Source organism: Apteryx rowi, unplaced genomic scaffold (genome assembly GCF_003343035.1).
Source record: "Apteryx rowi isolate R43461 unplaced genomic scaffold, aptRow1 scaffold_574, whole genome shotgun sequence".
Taxonomy (NCBI): Eukaryota; Metazoa; Chordata; class Aves; order Apterygiformes; family Apterygidae; genus Apteryx; species Apteryx rowi.
In genome coordinates this window covers 214803-230591 of record NW_020450843.1, presented here as the reverse complement: position 1 = coordinate 230591, position 15789 = coordinate 214803, and the positions used below count along the sequence as shown (strand labels likewise).

At 43.2% G+C, this 15789-nt stretch overlaps 1 protein-coding gene across 10 annotated transcripts in view; it reads left to right on the top strand.

Annotated features, from left to right (window-relative positions):
- The window catches only part of NR1H3 (nuclear receptor subfamily 1 group H member 3), a 29597-nt gene extending 15542 nt beyond the window's left edge, over positions 1-14055 (top strand). For 6 of the 10 annotated variants that reach the window (XM_026082372.1, XM_026082368.1, XM_026082371.1 and 3 more), the window contains 8 exons: positions 1138-1381; positions 4037-4303; positions 7021-7229; positions 7500-7679; positions 8105-8204; positions 10699-10812; positions 11636-11730; positions 12144-14055. In XM_026082372.1, coding sequence (XP_025938157.1) covers positions 1264-1381; positions 4037-4303; positions 7021-7229; positions 7500-7679; positions 8105-8204; positions 10699-10812; positions 11636-11730; positions 12144-12290 — 1230 coding nt within the window. In that variant the 5' untranslated portion in view covers positions 1138-1263 and the 3' untranslated portion in view covers positions 12291-14055. Of the gene's footprint in view, positions 1-701; positions 866-1137; positions 1382-1438; positions 1677-2454; positions 2710-4036; positions 4304-7020; positions 7230-7499; positions 7680-8104; positions 8205-10698; positions 10813-11635; positions 11731-12143 lie in introns of those variants that run through there. The other 4 variants (XM_026082374.1, XM_026082375.1, XM_026082370.1 and 1 more) reach the window with 4 other exon arrangements.
- Positions 14056-15789: the final 1734 nt, after the last annotated feature.

Here is a 15789-nt window from a genome sequence, read left to right as displayed (position 1 = left end):
TTTTTTTTTTAAGTCAGTTGTGATATTCACATTGTTCCTTTGAGAGCTGGGAATCTCTTTGCATTTGTTGCAATTCAGATCTGTTAGGTTGCAATCTTCCACGTTAGGATTTCTTACTTGCTGCCAGTTTGATTTTTCACGTTTGTTGCCATTGCGTTTATTCTGGACAGTCTGTTCTTCAGTGATTCAGTGGCTGTGTGCACAAAAGGGAAGGGAAGGGAGCTCTGAATTCTTGACACTGTCCATATTCCAGTCTGAGGCTGTGTTTGCAAAGGTCATGTGAATTAATATGCTCTGTGATTTTAACACCTGCATCTATTATCTGCCACAGTACAATGGGATATGGCAGGAACCCAGCAGGCTTGACAGTATGACTGTATTTATACTTGATGACTGTTGCTCTTCAAGTACTGTGAGGGGGCGGTTTGTAGAAGTATTGCTTTTTTCTTTGTCTTTGCCATTTCAGAAAAGTTGCACTGCCTAGTCTGAGTACCCAGAAGGGAAGAAGGGGCTTAGGGCTGTGGTCCTCTGCCTCTTCCCAGTAAGCACTGTGGAGTGTGATGCACGTCCCTGGGCACCTGATGCTTTTATAGCTGGGCTGCTGCATAGCCTTTTGTCCCCTTCTCTCTTTCAGAGCGTGGCAGGCTTCCAGTCCTGAGCTCAAATGGTCAAGTTTTCATTGTATCAAAATTGTCCTTTAGGATGGTCTGTGGGCTCTGCAGTACATGCCAGAAGACCTATCACAACTGGCAGCAATGAGCAATTTGTTACTGGAAGCTTCAACAAAGGCTGCCGGTTGTAAAGTGTGGAATTTCCCTCTTGCACACTTGGAGAGGTTAGGGCTGAAGTTCCCTGGTGGGGACTGGTAAGCAGTAATGAAAACTTATCCTGCTTTGATAAATATTCTGGCAACAAACAGACAGTTTTATATCTGGGTGTGCTAATCTTGTACCATAGTTTGTTAAAATATTTTGTTTCAAGTCAATAAAGTTTGACAAAATACAGTTAATTGTCCCTCCTGATAAATAAGGAAACAAAATCTTGAAGCTTGCTTGTAATGTGGCTCTTAATAGACTTTGGGAGTTAATAGTCTCAGTAGTTGAACTCTTGCTCATATGTATATGTTTTTCTCCACAGGTGTTTCCTTTCTGACTTTCAGTAGCAGAGAGAAACTAAAGACCTTGAAGACGCCTGCAGCCCCTTGCTCATCAGTAACAATGCTGCAGCGATGAGGTTATAGTGAGCCCTTCCTGTGTGGCCTCCATGGGTCCCACTCAACTCACCACACAGGATCATGGGAAGCGAGTGGCAAGTGTGTTTGAGATGGAGGAGGAAGGGCTTTCACTCTTCCCTGGCTCAGACAACCCCCCTGAGCATGCAGGTATTGAAAAATGTGTACTAAATCCACGCAAGCTAAAAGGATTATGTTTTCTTTCAGCTGCAAACAGAATCAATATTTAGCAGAACTGTAGAGTGAGTTCTGCTACACTTGAGGCACCCAGGCCTAAAAGAAGACAGGCACCAGAATCACACTTCAAGAGCAGTCTGCCACAAAGAACTGAAGTTAAAAGAGTATCAGGAAAGAGAATTGAGATTTTATGGGCATAATTGCAGTTGACGCACAGAATCCTGTACATTCAAACTGTAAGAAGACACAATATATCACCACTGGACAGGTAACAGGAAGAAAAACGAAGCCCAAGTAATGCATCTGGCATAGTATCAGCAACTTAATGAAGATATTAAAAAATAAATTTAGCCAGTTGTTAAACAGACAATTGCCCGTCCTTGATTTAGGAAGAATAGATAATTTGAACATTGAACTAGGACCCATCAATGCAGTAGAAATGGAGAAAGTGGTTCAAAGGTGAAGAGATATCAGTTCAGAAAAACTCCCAATAAAAGACCTTAAGGCAGATTTGAGGAAAATAAAAGAAGAAAAAATGGTAAATGTATTATAAAAGGCACAAGGGAAAAAAATGGCAAAATGTGAAAAAATGATTAAATATTGGGTCTACTAAAGAAGAAAGACTCTAATGAGATCCAAAGGTATAGAAATGGCATTCAGGCTTGATGCATCTCAAATTATTTCTATGTCTTATCTTTATCTAACTACAGAAAATTACAATAAGAAGCTATATAACTTGAATTGTTATTGTTCAGAGATGGAGAACAATTTGCATAGATCAAAGAATAAGCTTCTCTGTCTCCATTAAAACAATCATGGGAATGGTAATCAGACTTCTTTGTAACTTTTTAAGACAGCTAAAAAATTTGTTTTGCGTGGGACAGATCCATCCTGTGGAAGTCTTTAAGCTACCCTGCTGTCCTTCAGAAATATGTGAACATCATTCAGGGCTTCTGCAAAGTTAGGATGCCAGTTAATATGTATGTAATGGCAAAAAAAGTCATTCAAATAACTGTAGGCATTGCATAATTTTTTCTTGGTAATAGATTGTGTGAAGAGAAATACAGTAGAACAAGAGAGGGGAATATCAGAGACTTAACCTTTCTGATGGCATTTTCCTGCTGTCCAATCTGCAATGAGATGTGCAGGCCAAAGTGAATGACCTCCAGACGTCTGTAAAGTCAATGGGATTGAGAATCAACACCAAGATACTTAAGACTCTGAAAACCAATATGCAGTGAAGAACAGTACTAGTAATTTCTAAGACTGACCTAAACCTTTCTCACTGTTTACCATTTCAGGTATGTTAGCAGAATAGGAAACAAAGCTGAGAGAAATGATAGAAGTATTAAAACCAGAAGTATGAAAATCAGACATGCCATTGTAACCCTGTTGCCGCTCAGGAAACACAGCAGCCTTGTCCTCCAAACCAAACCCTGTAAATTAACTCCATCATAAAGACTCTCCAGGCATATCTAAACATAATCTAGAGACTTAATCAAGATCGTGCTGCTTGTATTCTTTATGAACAGCTACCACAGAAAAATTCATAACATCAGACAGACACAAAGAAAAAAAAAAGAACATGCATGATGAGCTGTGCAGAAGGACATGTCAGATGTCAACATGGCTAGAACTAATAGAATGAAAATAGAGATGGCTGACACATTCAGGGGAGGGAATACACAATAACATAAGCAAGCATTTCACTAGAATTCTTAAGGTGAGACATGTCAGAGCAGACCAAAGATGTTTCCAAAACATACAGCAGGTGACAGAATTAAGATCCATCAGAATGACATAGGAAGAAGTGAGATGTGCTCCCTCTAAAATGTAAGACAGTAGTGAAGGTCTTATGTTTCAAATGGCATAAAAAGGTTTAATAAATGAACTGTCAGTGTGAGAGCGCTTTAGTTTTAGGAGTGGGGAGCGCTGTTCTTGAAGAAGACGTGGTTGCTTCAGGGTTCCAAAGATTCATAGAGCTTCTGCCATGTGCTGCTCACCTGCTTTTTGCCCCTAAGCCCACAAAATTGCTTTCCTCTATCTTGACAGTTTCTCCAAGTTTTCCATTTATGGGGATTGCCTATTCAGTCTGCTTTCTGTAGTATCACAATTTTCAGCACTGTTTTTCTGTGATGCTTGGCTGCTGAACCATATTTCTTTATCCTTGTGTATGAGAGTATGGCAGAGAATAGAAGTAAGAGCACTGGAGATGAATTTTAAATAAACTGATTTTCTGGGCAGCCTGGGCTTTCAGCTCAACTTTCTTGCAGCCCTTTCTCATGTTGCTGACTGTCACTCCCATTGATGGAAGTACAGAAGAACATCTGACTTGAACGTTTCAGCTTTCAGCCTATTTGGGGGCTGAAAAAATCTGAAACTGTATCTGCTTATATGTTTGAAATGAAACTGTTTCAACTATGGCAATAGTTGTTTGTCACAGCAGATAATGTGCTTGCCCAGAAGGGGAGTCTGTGAAATGGGAGGATGGATCTGTTTATCCGTGTGTTTGGGAGGTAGTGGGTTGAGGGAGGATATCAGTCATTCTAAGAAATGTGGCAATCAGCTGCAAACACCATACTTTCCTCGTATGTGTTTTTTTTCTTTTGTTATTGTTCCTCTCTGTAGAAAATCCCCCCCTGAAGCGGAAGAAGGGTCCAGCCCCTAAGATGCTGGGAAATGAAGTGTGCAGTGTGTGTGGAGACAAGGCCTCAGGCTTCCACTACAACGTGCTGAGCTGTGAAGGCTGCAAGGGCTTCTTCCGCCGCAGTGTCATCAAGGGTGCACAGTATGTCTGCAAGAACGGTGGCAAGTGCGAAATGGACATGTACATGCGCCGCAAGTGTCAGGAGTGCCGGCTGCGCAAGTGCCAGGAGGCAGGCATGCGGGAGCAGTGTGAGTGTGGGAAATGGTGCTGGCAGGAGCACCATGGTGCTGGGACAGGAGGCACGTGGGAGTGGGCTGGGGGCCACGGGGTGTAAGGAAGGGGGCAGTGTGCGCACTTGTGAGGGTCACGTGTGAGCTGTGCAGGCTGCATGCTGGAATGTAAGTGGCAAGTCGCTGAGGGCTCAGTAGGGATTAAGTGGAGAGGTGGGGCTGTAAGTGGAATGACACTGATCTGCCAAGAGCTACAGCCCCACTGTATTCCTAGGAATAATCCCAGTTATTTTTCTTGCATGAACCATGAAGCTGCCGTTTCTGGATGTACCACAGTGCTTCTGCTCACGTATCAGGGACAGCCCTCCCCTGGCAAGGCATCCGGGTTTCAGCCCTTTGCTGGCCAAAGCTGACCAAGTAGATCCTCAGCTAATGTAAATCCTATGTGAAGTCTCCTTCCTGGCATTCAACACCCAGAGCAATGATGAACACAGTGTATTTTAAAAACATCTTTATTAATATACTTCTGTAAAACAAATGATGCCCCACTGAGCTGCATCAAGGAAACATGCCATTCAGTTTTTTTGTGAAACATGGCACACTTAACATATGTAATCAGTATCACACTGGTTTGGAGCAGCGTTGCAGATGCTGCCTTTGCTCCATTTTCCCCTGCTCCAGAGAGCTATAAAACACATTTATTTGAAAAGCTGCATAGCAAGGCTACCTATCCACTTTGCTACTTTTCTGTTGCAAGTAGTTTCCAGAGAGCTTCAGTGTGTTTCAATGTTTACTCATCATCTCATGGTGAAGAGAGAGGGTACAATTCAACGTAGGAAAACTAGGCCAGAGGGAATCTGTGTCATTATCAATGGATTGGCAATTCTTGCAGACACTGTAATCCCCACTGTAAATTTGCCTTGTTAATCTTGACAGAAATTGAGGACTTTTTTCCCTCCCCAGCTGTTCCACTTGGAAAGACATTCCAGAGCTTCCTTTTACTAATTGTTAGAAACATTCTTCTAATTCCCGGACTGAAGTTACTCATGGCCAGTTTATATATGTTCTTGAGCCAGTGTGCACCATGAGGTTAAAAAATTCCTCCATGGAAAACTGAGTGAACTCAGATTGCTTTGCATTTACCATGTTGTAGGAGCTTGTACATAGGCAGTTCCCGAGGTGCACTGATACCTGGTGACTTGTTACTGAGCTGTAAATTCTTTTGTGTGTCTGAGCCGTAAGATGAGGGACTGTAATTGCATGGATCACTTCCTTCCCTACTTAAGACTAGTACTGTGACTGGCATTCCCCGGTCTTACAGATTTCCCTCTAACTTGGTAATTGTATTGAATGCCTTTGCTGTTTGAATTGTGACTCTGTGTGTTTGTGTGTGCGTGTGCATGCACACACGCGCCGTCCCTGTTGGAAGTCTGGGATGAAGATTACTCTCAGCCTGAACGTGTTATGTTCTTTGGCTTTCCCTCCAATCCTGTGTATTTAAATTTCCATTTCAGAACTCATTTTCACTGTGGCTCTCCAGTTCTTGCCTTCATATCTAATGTGATTCTTTTAAGAAGTGCAAGAATATATTTGTTCAATTTTGGGGCCTGCTTTTCTGTGTAGCAGCCATGTTTCCTTGTTACCTTTGTATAAAAAATGTCCAAAGAATCTTCTAGTGTCTTTTTAATCTTGTTTGCAAGGTCAAGCTTTCTTTCGTTATCTGTTTTTTCTTGAAGATATAGTTTTCTTTGCCAGTCAGTTCCTTTTCTGCTTTTTGTTCATTCATCACTAACTGGTAGGATGATTTTCTTGAAGATAATTCTATAATCCAGGTAGGTCTGATACTCCCCCCCCCCCCTTTTTTTTGATACAAATTTCAGATAGTTCTTGCAGCTTTGACTTAATAACAAACCTCTTCTAAATTCAAATCATTGAATTCTTCAGTCCAGTTAACTTAGTTACAGGCCTTCAACAGGTTTTTGTATTTAAATTAACTCATGAGCAGTTGGTCCAGTAAGATTTTTCACAACGTGTACTTCTGAGTTGTTTTACACCTTACAAAGTTACATCTAAGTGGCCATGACCCTTTAACTTCATGACTGAAGATGACTTCCAGCCCTACTCCAGAAGGACTTGCGTTCCTCCTCAGTAAGATTTATACAAATCTATTCTTTTATTATCCATCTTGCTTTATGTTACTTCTTTACACTCTGCTGCAGCACAGCTGTCTGGAGGATTGTCCTTTCAAGCTCCAACTCCATCCAGTACTGACTCTGACCTCTTAAGAGGAACGTGAAATGATACAAGCTGTTAATAGAGCAATATCAAAAAAAGACAATGCAATAGGACAGTATAAAATGTAATGCACACACTGTGACATGCAAAGAGGGTACCATTTGGAATCTGTTATGACATTACCTTTTGGGGACTTGCTTAATGGGAGAAGCTGCTATTGCCTTTCTGACATTTGCAAGGCAGCATGAAGGGAGCTTCTGTCCTTTGTGATCATTTTGCAGGACAGTACCATTTCAAAAAAGGCAATGAAAAACCTTAAAGAGGGAAAAAGAGCAAACAATAAGTATAGCTGCCTGCTGTCCATATCATGTACACTCTGATATGCCAGATACAGGCAGCTGTAAACCCTGCCTCTCTATCCACAACATGCTACCCCGTGTTTAGTTTGGTTTCCACTGCACTCTGATATCATGCTTCTCTCTGACTATTCCTCCTTTTAGATGTTTTGTCTGAAGAGCAGATCCGGCTGAAGAAACTGAAGAAGCAGGAAGATGATCAGGCTCGGACAGTTGTGGTGCGTCCAAACCCTCCGCATCCGCCAAGCCCTTCCCACAAGCTGACGCCTGAACAGTTGAGCATGATAGAGAAGCTTGTGGCCGCTCAGCAGCAGTGCAACCAGCGCTCATTCACAGACAGGCTCAAAGTGACGGTAAAACCTCTACCAGTGGACCCAAAATAAGAAAAGTGAAGTTTGGGGACTCGAGGTTGTGAGCAAAGCATGTGGGAGAAGGGAGATGCTTGAAGAATTGGATCTGTAGGCTGAAGTTCTGTAAAGAATAGCAAAGGATGAGTTTCCAGTGTGTCTCAGTCATTTTCTTTCTCTGTTCACTTCATCTTTTGCATCCCCATCTTTCTTCCTTCTCTCCATCTTTCACATATATACACTGTCTCCACTCTGTGTCTCTTCCCATCCCCACAGCCATGGCCCCAGGTTCCTGACCCTAATAACCGTGAAGCGAGGCAGCAGCGTTTTGCTCACTTTACAGAACTTGCAATTATCTCTGTGCAAGAGATTGTGGACTTTGCCAAGCAACTGCCCGGCTTTCTGGAGCTCACCAGGGAAGATCAGATTGCTTTATTGAAGACATCTACCATAGAGGTGAGAGTTTGGCTCCACCACAGTACATAGTGTAGCAGAGAGGAAAACATTTGGAGAACCCACCTCGAGAACTAGCTCCATCCACTTTTCTGGGTGACACACTGAAAGAACCTCAGCTATGGGACCATTACTCCAGTGCCAGATGATTCTGGTAAAGGACTGCTGAGGAGAATGGGGAAGGAGCCCTGGTAGTGGTGAGCAGGTATTCCCCTTCCCAGGAGCAGACACTGCAAAGGATGCAGCAGAATTTGCCTTGGAATTCTGAAGCATTCTGAGCGAAAGAAACATGTTTGGGTTTTGTTGTTTGGTTTGGTTTGGCTTGGCTTGTTTTTTTCCAGTGAATGCTCTAGCCCTCAGCAAATTATCAATGTTGTAATGTTTTTTACTGTATTCAAGTCAAGTATATCCCTGGCCTCCGGTTTCAGGTGATGTTGTTGGAGACGTCTCGACGCTACAATCCAGAGATTGAGAGCATCACGTTTCTCAAGGACCTGAGCTATAATCGGGATGACTTCGCCAAAGCAGGTGGTGCTTTAGACAGGTGTTTCTTCCTTCCCTGTATCTCATGTTCTTTCATCCTTTTCTTTGTGGGCCGCTGAGATAGCATATGGGGATTTAGAGTGGAAATTAGGTGAGAGGTTTAGAACAAGACCAGACCAATGTTCCCTGCAGACCTTGTTTGCTTTTAACATGTGATACTGGCTCAGTTCACGTCTTTCAAGGTGTGAACTTGCTTAGGAAAATTTGGATTCTTACAGCATGGGAATCTTGCTGTATAGAAGACTGGAGTCTTACAGTATGCGCTTGAGTGCACCCCAGGTTGCTGGTAGAGCCAAGGTTGAAGTCATGCACTGGGTCACTCTCTGGGGTGCCCTGCTTGTGGTGCAGGTGCTCCAGCTGTTAGCTGTCTATGCATGCATGGTGTGCACCCAGGGATAGCAGCAGGGGGGAGCTTCCTTGCTGGTAAAGATCTGATGCAGGTATGTGGTCTTAGAGACGTATCGGATCACAGCAAATCAAACCCCAGTCTTCTCCCCTTTGCACTGTAGCACTTGGTAATGTAGATGCATTCTCTGAGTGATGACTTTATCATGATTGCGTTTCAGTTGATATGAAGTSTGTACTGTGCACTGAAGATCCCTGCGGAATGCTGTGGACCTGTCATTAGCTCAGTATATGATGATCAATGATGATAGGATTTCTGAAGCCTTTTTTTCCAGGAGCAATGAGTATCCATAATTTCAGAAGTAACAGGAAGTATGTGTCTTCAGCATTTCTGAAAACAAGACTTTGGCCGTCTTTCATGTGATTTTTTGATTCCTTGGGTAGCTATTTAACTGTTTATGCTTGGGATGGCCTTTACTTAAGATTTCCCATCCAAGTATACCCAGGAATTCCTGACACTGGCCCTTGTAAGCATCTTAATCTGGCCCAGCAATATGACTCTCTGCTTGTTTGTCAGGGCTTGCTGAGCTTTAGTGTTCATATGGTTGACTGAGAGTCCATATGAAATAGGAGAAGAGTGGCAGCTTATGTGAGTTGTTTCTTCCAGTCTCACTGTACGTAATGACTAGGCTGGAAGAATTAGGTTTCAGCCCCATGGGTCTTATTGTCAAGGTTTCTGTTTAGGACAGTCTTTAGGCTTGCCCACTGGGAATTGATTTGGAGGGCTGCTACTTTTAAGCTACTGGCTATTCCTCCTTTTCTTTTCCACTTCTCTTTGTTTTTTTCCCCAGCAGCTGATGCTTCCCTCACCTGACTCAAAGGCTCATTGCAAACCCTGGGAATAAGTAAGAGCTGTAGAAGGAGTCTGAGGGGAGAAACAGTTGAAGTACTAGGATAAGTGGAAGGGAGTGGTAGGAATCGTGTTGCTTAGGGATCATGTAGCTATGAGAGGGAGGAAGGGAGGGAGGGAGGAACCAAACCCAGTGTATTCTAATAGCAGAAGGCTGGGGTGGTTCATAAGCTTCATGGGCTCAACCATGGTCATTCATTTTACCTGCCACAGACAAGCTGAGGATGCTCGAGCCCTCCAGGCCACTGATGGCCTTCTGTGAACATACTGCCCTAGCCTGCCACTCACTGCACTTTCAAACTGTAATGGTCAGATTCTCATGATGTGGGATCAAAACTGTAGGGGACTGAACTTGGGTTTTTTTTTTTTTTTTTTCCCTCCAAGTTTTAATAAGTACTTTTTCTCCTCGACACTTCCTGGCAGTCTTCCTCAGGTTTTTAGGGAGGCAAAAAGCAGGCAACCAGAGAGATTCCCTCTGTCTTGTTCTTTCTTCTCTGATGCAGTTGTACTGCAGGAAATGAGAAATGCAAGGCCCTGTTTTTGGGGAAGGGTTTAAAATTTTCAGCATATTTGTACAGCTCGTAGCACAAAGAAACCTGATGTGGCATTAGCCTCTGTATGCTATGACAGAATGTCAATGCACTTTTGCCAGACTGCGTTTATCAAAAAGGTGATTGAAGGTCTAAGTCACACTGCCTCAGCTCCCCCGACTTTTGGAGCTAAAAGAATGGGATATTTCAGACCTCCTGGAACTATATTTTTCAGCGCAGACAGGCTTCAGCTGAATCTGGAGCATGGGATTAAAACTTTCTTTGAAAGCATGAGGGCTGACAGATTTTAAGGAGATGATGGTGTGAGAGTGGAAAGTATAGGTTTCCTACTAGTGGGCTTCTGACTTTTTGACAGACATCACAGAATTGATGTCGTTTCCTTTTAGCTATTGCCTGTTAATGTGCTGTGGGACATTTAAGGCTCTCAGAAGACCTAGAACTAGTATCATTTTATGTTTAGGACCTGACTCCTCACCCACTGTTACCGTTGCTCTCCGGTGGTGGTATGTCATGAAGGGAGGTTTCAGCTGTACTTGGCACATAATGTAGGGGTGTTTCCTCTGCACTCCCTGATCTATTGCAGTGGGTTTCTGATAGCTTATTCTGTGAGTGAGAGAGGCAGGAGACAAATGCCATTGCTGACCCTCACCCTCTTCTCCTCTGTTTGTTGCAGGTCTGCAATTTGAGTTCATTAACCCCATCTTTGAGTTCTCAAAGGGAATGAATGAGCTACAGCTCAACGATGCTGAATATGCACTTTTAATCGCCATCAACATTTTCTCTGCAGGTAAAAAGCCAGGGGGGACTGAAGAGTTGCAGCACTGAGTTGTCGGGTAAAGAAAACAGAGTTAAGAAAGGTCACAGGCTGAAGAGGAGTAACAGTATAGGATCTGGGGATAAGGAGCATATTACTACTTTTGCTCATTATACTCTGAATCTTCTAGTGCCACCTCCACAGGAAGGCAGACTTCCTGCTCATGAAAAAGTGTATACCAAATCTGCCAATATTAATCTTCCTCATTTAGAAATTGCTATTTTACTGTCCCTTTACTGTGCTTTCCATTTTCTGGTGTGATGCAGGTCATGCGACATGAGTGACATCTAGTGGTCAACTAAAAATATTTTGGATGTGAGACCAGTATAGCTCTGGGCCAGGAAAGGGCTTTGCAAAGAAGCTGCCTCTCCTCTTTGCTTCTGTTTTCTGTRTCTTGTAGTCTGAAAGATCAAAAATTTTTTTCGTTGTTACTGTTTTCCCACTGGCTTAGCTGCTGGAGAAACTGTCCTATCCCTTTCTGAATAATTGCAGCTTCTCATCTTCTCTGGGACAGGAACACGAGACCAAATATGTTTCGACAGTGCTGTCTGGTCTCTGTAACCTCCTACCTCTGTATGATTCAGATCAGACTCACCATATTCAGTGAACATGACTTAGAAATAACAGTTACAGAAAACTGACATGACAAAACTGCTGCAGTCCTGGATGACTCTCCTGGCTGTACTGGGTGAATGCTAGATGAGGTTTTGGGGAAGGAGCATACTGAGGGAGTGGGGTTAGCCTCAAGCGAGGCTGCCTGTGGGAGCCTGCTCACTTCTAACCTGCTTTTTGGCAGACCGACCAAATGTGCAGGACCAGTCCCTGGTGGAGAGGCTGCAGCACACCTATGTGGAAGCCCTTCATTCTTACATTTGCATCAACAGACCAAATGTAAGTGCCTGACTTGAACATCCTGGGGAGTGATGCAAACTGATTTTTGTGCTTATGCAGCCACAGTTCCTGCAGTACTGCTTGTAGCAGTTCTCTTGCCATCTGTACCCTCATGCTGTATTCTTTTGTGACTGCATGGTAGCAGCTGTAAATGGATGATCTGTGAGATGTCACTGTCCTGTGTCATGTTCCATAGTTTAGCCGGCTTGGAAAGTCTGGAATCTGGAGTTTTGGGGCATGGTATAGTGTTCCTGTTCCTTCCTTCACACTTCCATCTCCTGAAGGATGCTGGTTTTAGACAAAGTTATGACTGTGTTTACAACGCATCATCCAGCATTTATGTGTGTTTTTTGTTTGTTTTAGCAAAGTTTTGGTGTGGATTTACTAAGAGCTGTCTTTGTGTGACCCTGCAGGACCACCTGATGTTTCCACGGATGTTAATGAAGCTGGTCAGTCTTCGGACACTAAGTAGCGTCCACTCTGAACAGGTGTTTGCCCTTCGGCTGCAGGACAAGAAACTCCCTCCCCTGCTCTCAGAAATCTGGGATGTGCATGAGTGACCGCATGCTCCCAGGGCACTGATGTGTCGGCATAACACCATCTCCCAGCCTTTGCTAACGAGAAGCCAGCCTCCCCTCTCCAAGGCACTGAACTCTGGTCTAGGCAGTGCAGGGAGTGATGGGCCTGGGGTTTCAGTGATGTCATGAGACTATGTAGGAGGCAGCTGGGGTAGATCAGATGGGGGGTTGGTTTCGATGTAGTGCCCACACCCCAAATGGATAACATGAAACATCTGAAAACGGTAGAAATGAAGACCCTCCCCGTATACACATACACCTCTCTCTTCAGAGTCTCTTTCTCTTTTCTAAGCATGTCCTGGGGATTTGCCCACTGATCCTTTCCTCTCTTGTTGATTATGAAAGTGAATTTGCAGGAACTTGCCAAAACCTCTCTATTGAGAGTAACCCAGCTCAAAAGGCTTCTGCAGGGTCCCCAGTGTACCTGAATCTGAGGAGCTCAGGGAAGTCAATGTGGATGTTCTAGGGGTTTCACTGGGTTTCCTATAAGTAAAATCTCTTATGTGCTGCCCTCTGCAAAGATTCCCAGAGAAGTAGCTGCTGTTATTTCTTTATTGTGAGACTTCATCTCTAGAGTTGCCCTTCCATTCTGGCCCTCCTTTGGAAAGAGGCTTCCTGGAATGTGTAGCCTCCTTTATCTAACATGGAGGCCCTCTGGGTAGGGAACATTTGTACATCAGAAAGATATCAGGCATAAAGTAGTGGATTTTTATATAATGCATCACCACTTTATCTTATGCTGATTCTCAGCCAGTTCACTTTACCTTTGATTTGCTAACAGCTGGAAAACTGCACTTCAAAAAATCAGGATATAGATTTTATATTTGGGGTGGAAGAGAAGAAGTTTGGAAGGACTGGTACCTAGGCAAGGTAGGTGTGGTGGAAGGATCTCAAAAACTTCCGAGAATTTGGAGCATGTGGCATGTGTTCCAAGGAGAGTGTGAAGATGTATCAGCCAAGGAGAGAGGACGTGCTGCATTTAGTGAAGTATGGGCATTGCCTAAGCTATGGGCTACACAATTCTCAGATCATGGGCTGCAGGAATGTTGAGTGTAACCAGATCTGCTTGCATCTTCTTCCTTATGCCAAAGTCTTTCCAAGGTACTTAGCAATTGGGATATGGAGGTCCTTGCTGTATGAGGAGTGCCGACTGCTCTAGAAGGACACTTGGGTCCTGTATCCTTTCTTCTCCACTTCGGGTACAGTGAGAATCCGCACTGGTTTTATGCCCTAAGTTCTTAAGTATTCACATCCATAAGTATTGTAGGATTTACAGCAATATTTTGTCTGACAGAAGAGAAATATACTGTTGCAAAAATATGTTCCTTATTTTCCAAGAAACAACATCTTGTGGCTGATCTCAGAGATATAACCTTAAGTATCCTGGTAGCTTGGTCTCATGAGTCTTCTCTCTCATAGGGGTCTGTGTTTGCTTGCCTGGTGAGCATCCCAAGAGCCTAGGTTCACATGGCTCTCTTTTTTTTTTTTTTTTTTTTGGCTGTGTATCTGAACGCTATGCCCGTGGTGAGGGTATTGTGTCCATTTTGCACTTGAGGTTGGTCCCCTGCCACTGGCCTTCACTCTGCACCTTTGTAAAGCACTTGTAACAATCTGTAAAATAATCTGTTGTTTTTTATAACTCATTGCAATTGCAAAATTTCTTGTTTAAATCTGTATTTTTAACTAATCTGTTTGAGAAATGTTAATGTTTATATAAAAGAATAAAGCCTAATACAGAATTCTGACATTCTCTGATGTGCCATCATTAGACCGGGGGAAGGTGGAATAAGCTCTTGATTTAACAAACTCCAAGCTAATAAGACAGTCAGGATATCAGTAGGGAAGAGGCAGGAAGTAGAAAAAGAGAAATAACAGTGCAACTCCAGGCAGTTTCGTTCAACCTCTAGTGTGAGATTTTTACCTTGCTGTGCACCTTGCTGTGTGCCATAGTTGGCAAACAGGTGAAGTGGATTAAGTGTACGTTATGAAGACCACGCATTATGCATGCATATTCCATCTTGATTTGTACAGCTACTTTCAGAATTTAACCCTTTTGTTCCATGTGGTCCACTCCATTTTCTGCATAGCCTCAACAAAACATAGGCTCAACAAAATTGAAATACCGGCTCATTGTGCTTCTGGTTATTGAGCAAATTATGCCAGGATCCTAGCTGATGTTTAGTGCAAATACAGCAGAAACAATTAGCGTAGGAGAAGCAACAGGAATAGCTGTTCATATGAACTATCTCAAAGAGAATGGTAGAAAAAGGGAAAGCAAAGAGCTGTCCAGCGTTAGCCGGTTCGAAGCATTTGAAGATCCCCTGCCAAAGGGGGGAGGGGAGGAGATCTTCAAATTGCAATTGTCTTTTCAGCAAGTCTCCACACCACAAGATACTCTGCTAAAACCTCTGCATTACTGAGTATAAAATTTAGAGCTCCACAGATGTATCTGTAAATACTAAACCAGATGAGAGGGAATAGGAGTAGCTCTATAAGGGACTGCAGTAGAGTATGAGCGGGGAGTAGTGAGCAGAGCTTGAGAGCTCAAGCCTGCCCTCGGTGGATTAGAGGGCAGCTGGGCTGTAGTCCAAGGATGTGCTAGCAAATAAGGCTGTCAGTCAGAAGAGGCAGTAGCAATGAAGCTGCTGTCCAGTAAGCAGCTGTGTGCCATCTCATTAACTTGAAGAGAAAAACTGCATGTAGATATGAGGGGTTTCCAGGTTACAACCAATGATGTTGCTGTAGAGGGCAGTGGTGAAAACGGTGACTTCCCTTGCCTCTTCTGGCTTCTCCATCCCTTTCCACTGTCATGTAACCAAAAACGTGTTCTTTGTGTAGGTATTCACATTCTTTAAAGTGCAAATCAGCATAGAATTAGTTTTGGGTTTTACAGCAGCTTCCCAGGTTAGCCCACGAAGCTCAAGTAAGTGGTGAAAAATAACTTTCCTTGAGATCAATGGCCCTTGATGTCTTCATGTGCATATTTGCAAAATGCTACCTAGGCTCTGATGAGACTCAGTCCTGACACTATAAGTCTGTACCCTGTTTCAAGTTAATTTTGCTAATTTGGTCACTGCAAAAATCCAGGGGTGTTTGAACTACAGTCTACTCTGTGTGTTCCCTGTTGACTCTACCCTTATGCAATGACTGTGCTTGCCCACAGCGTCAAATAGGTGGGGGGAGGAGGAAAAGATGGATGTATTTCTGAAATCTCAGTCCCATTATGAGGGGACAATACAGATTTTGAATGTCAGATACAATGTTTTACCATTCTGCACTTTATTGCATGCTTTTTTTAACCTCTGGGATACTTGTGGTAGTTTCGATTGCGTTTTTGGTTTATTTTAGTAGTTTTGGTTTTGTTAATAAATAGATTTGATTGTGCAGTGTACTGGTTTATGAGAGCTTGTAAAAATTCAAGAAGCTGCATCTCAAGCTTTTAATTATTAAATTCTCTTATGACCTTAAGCAGCCAGTAGCA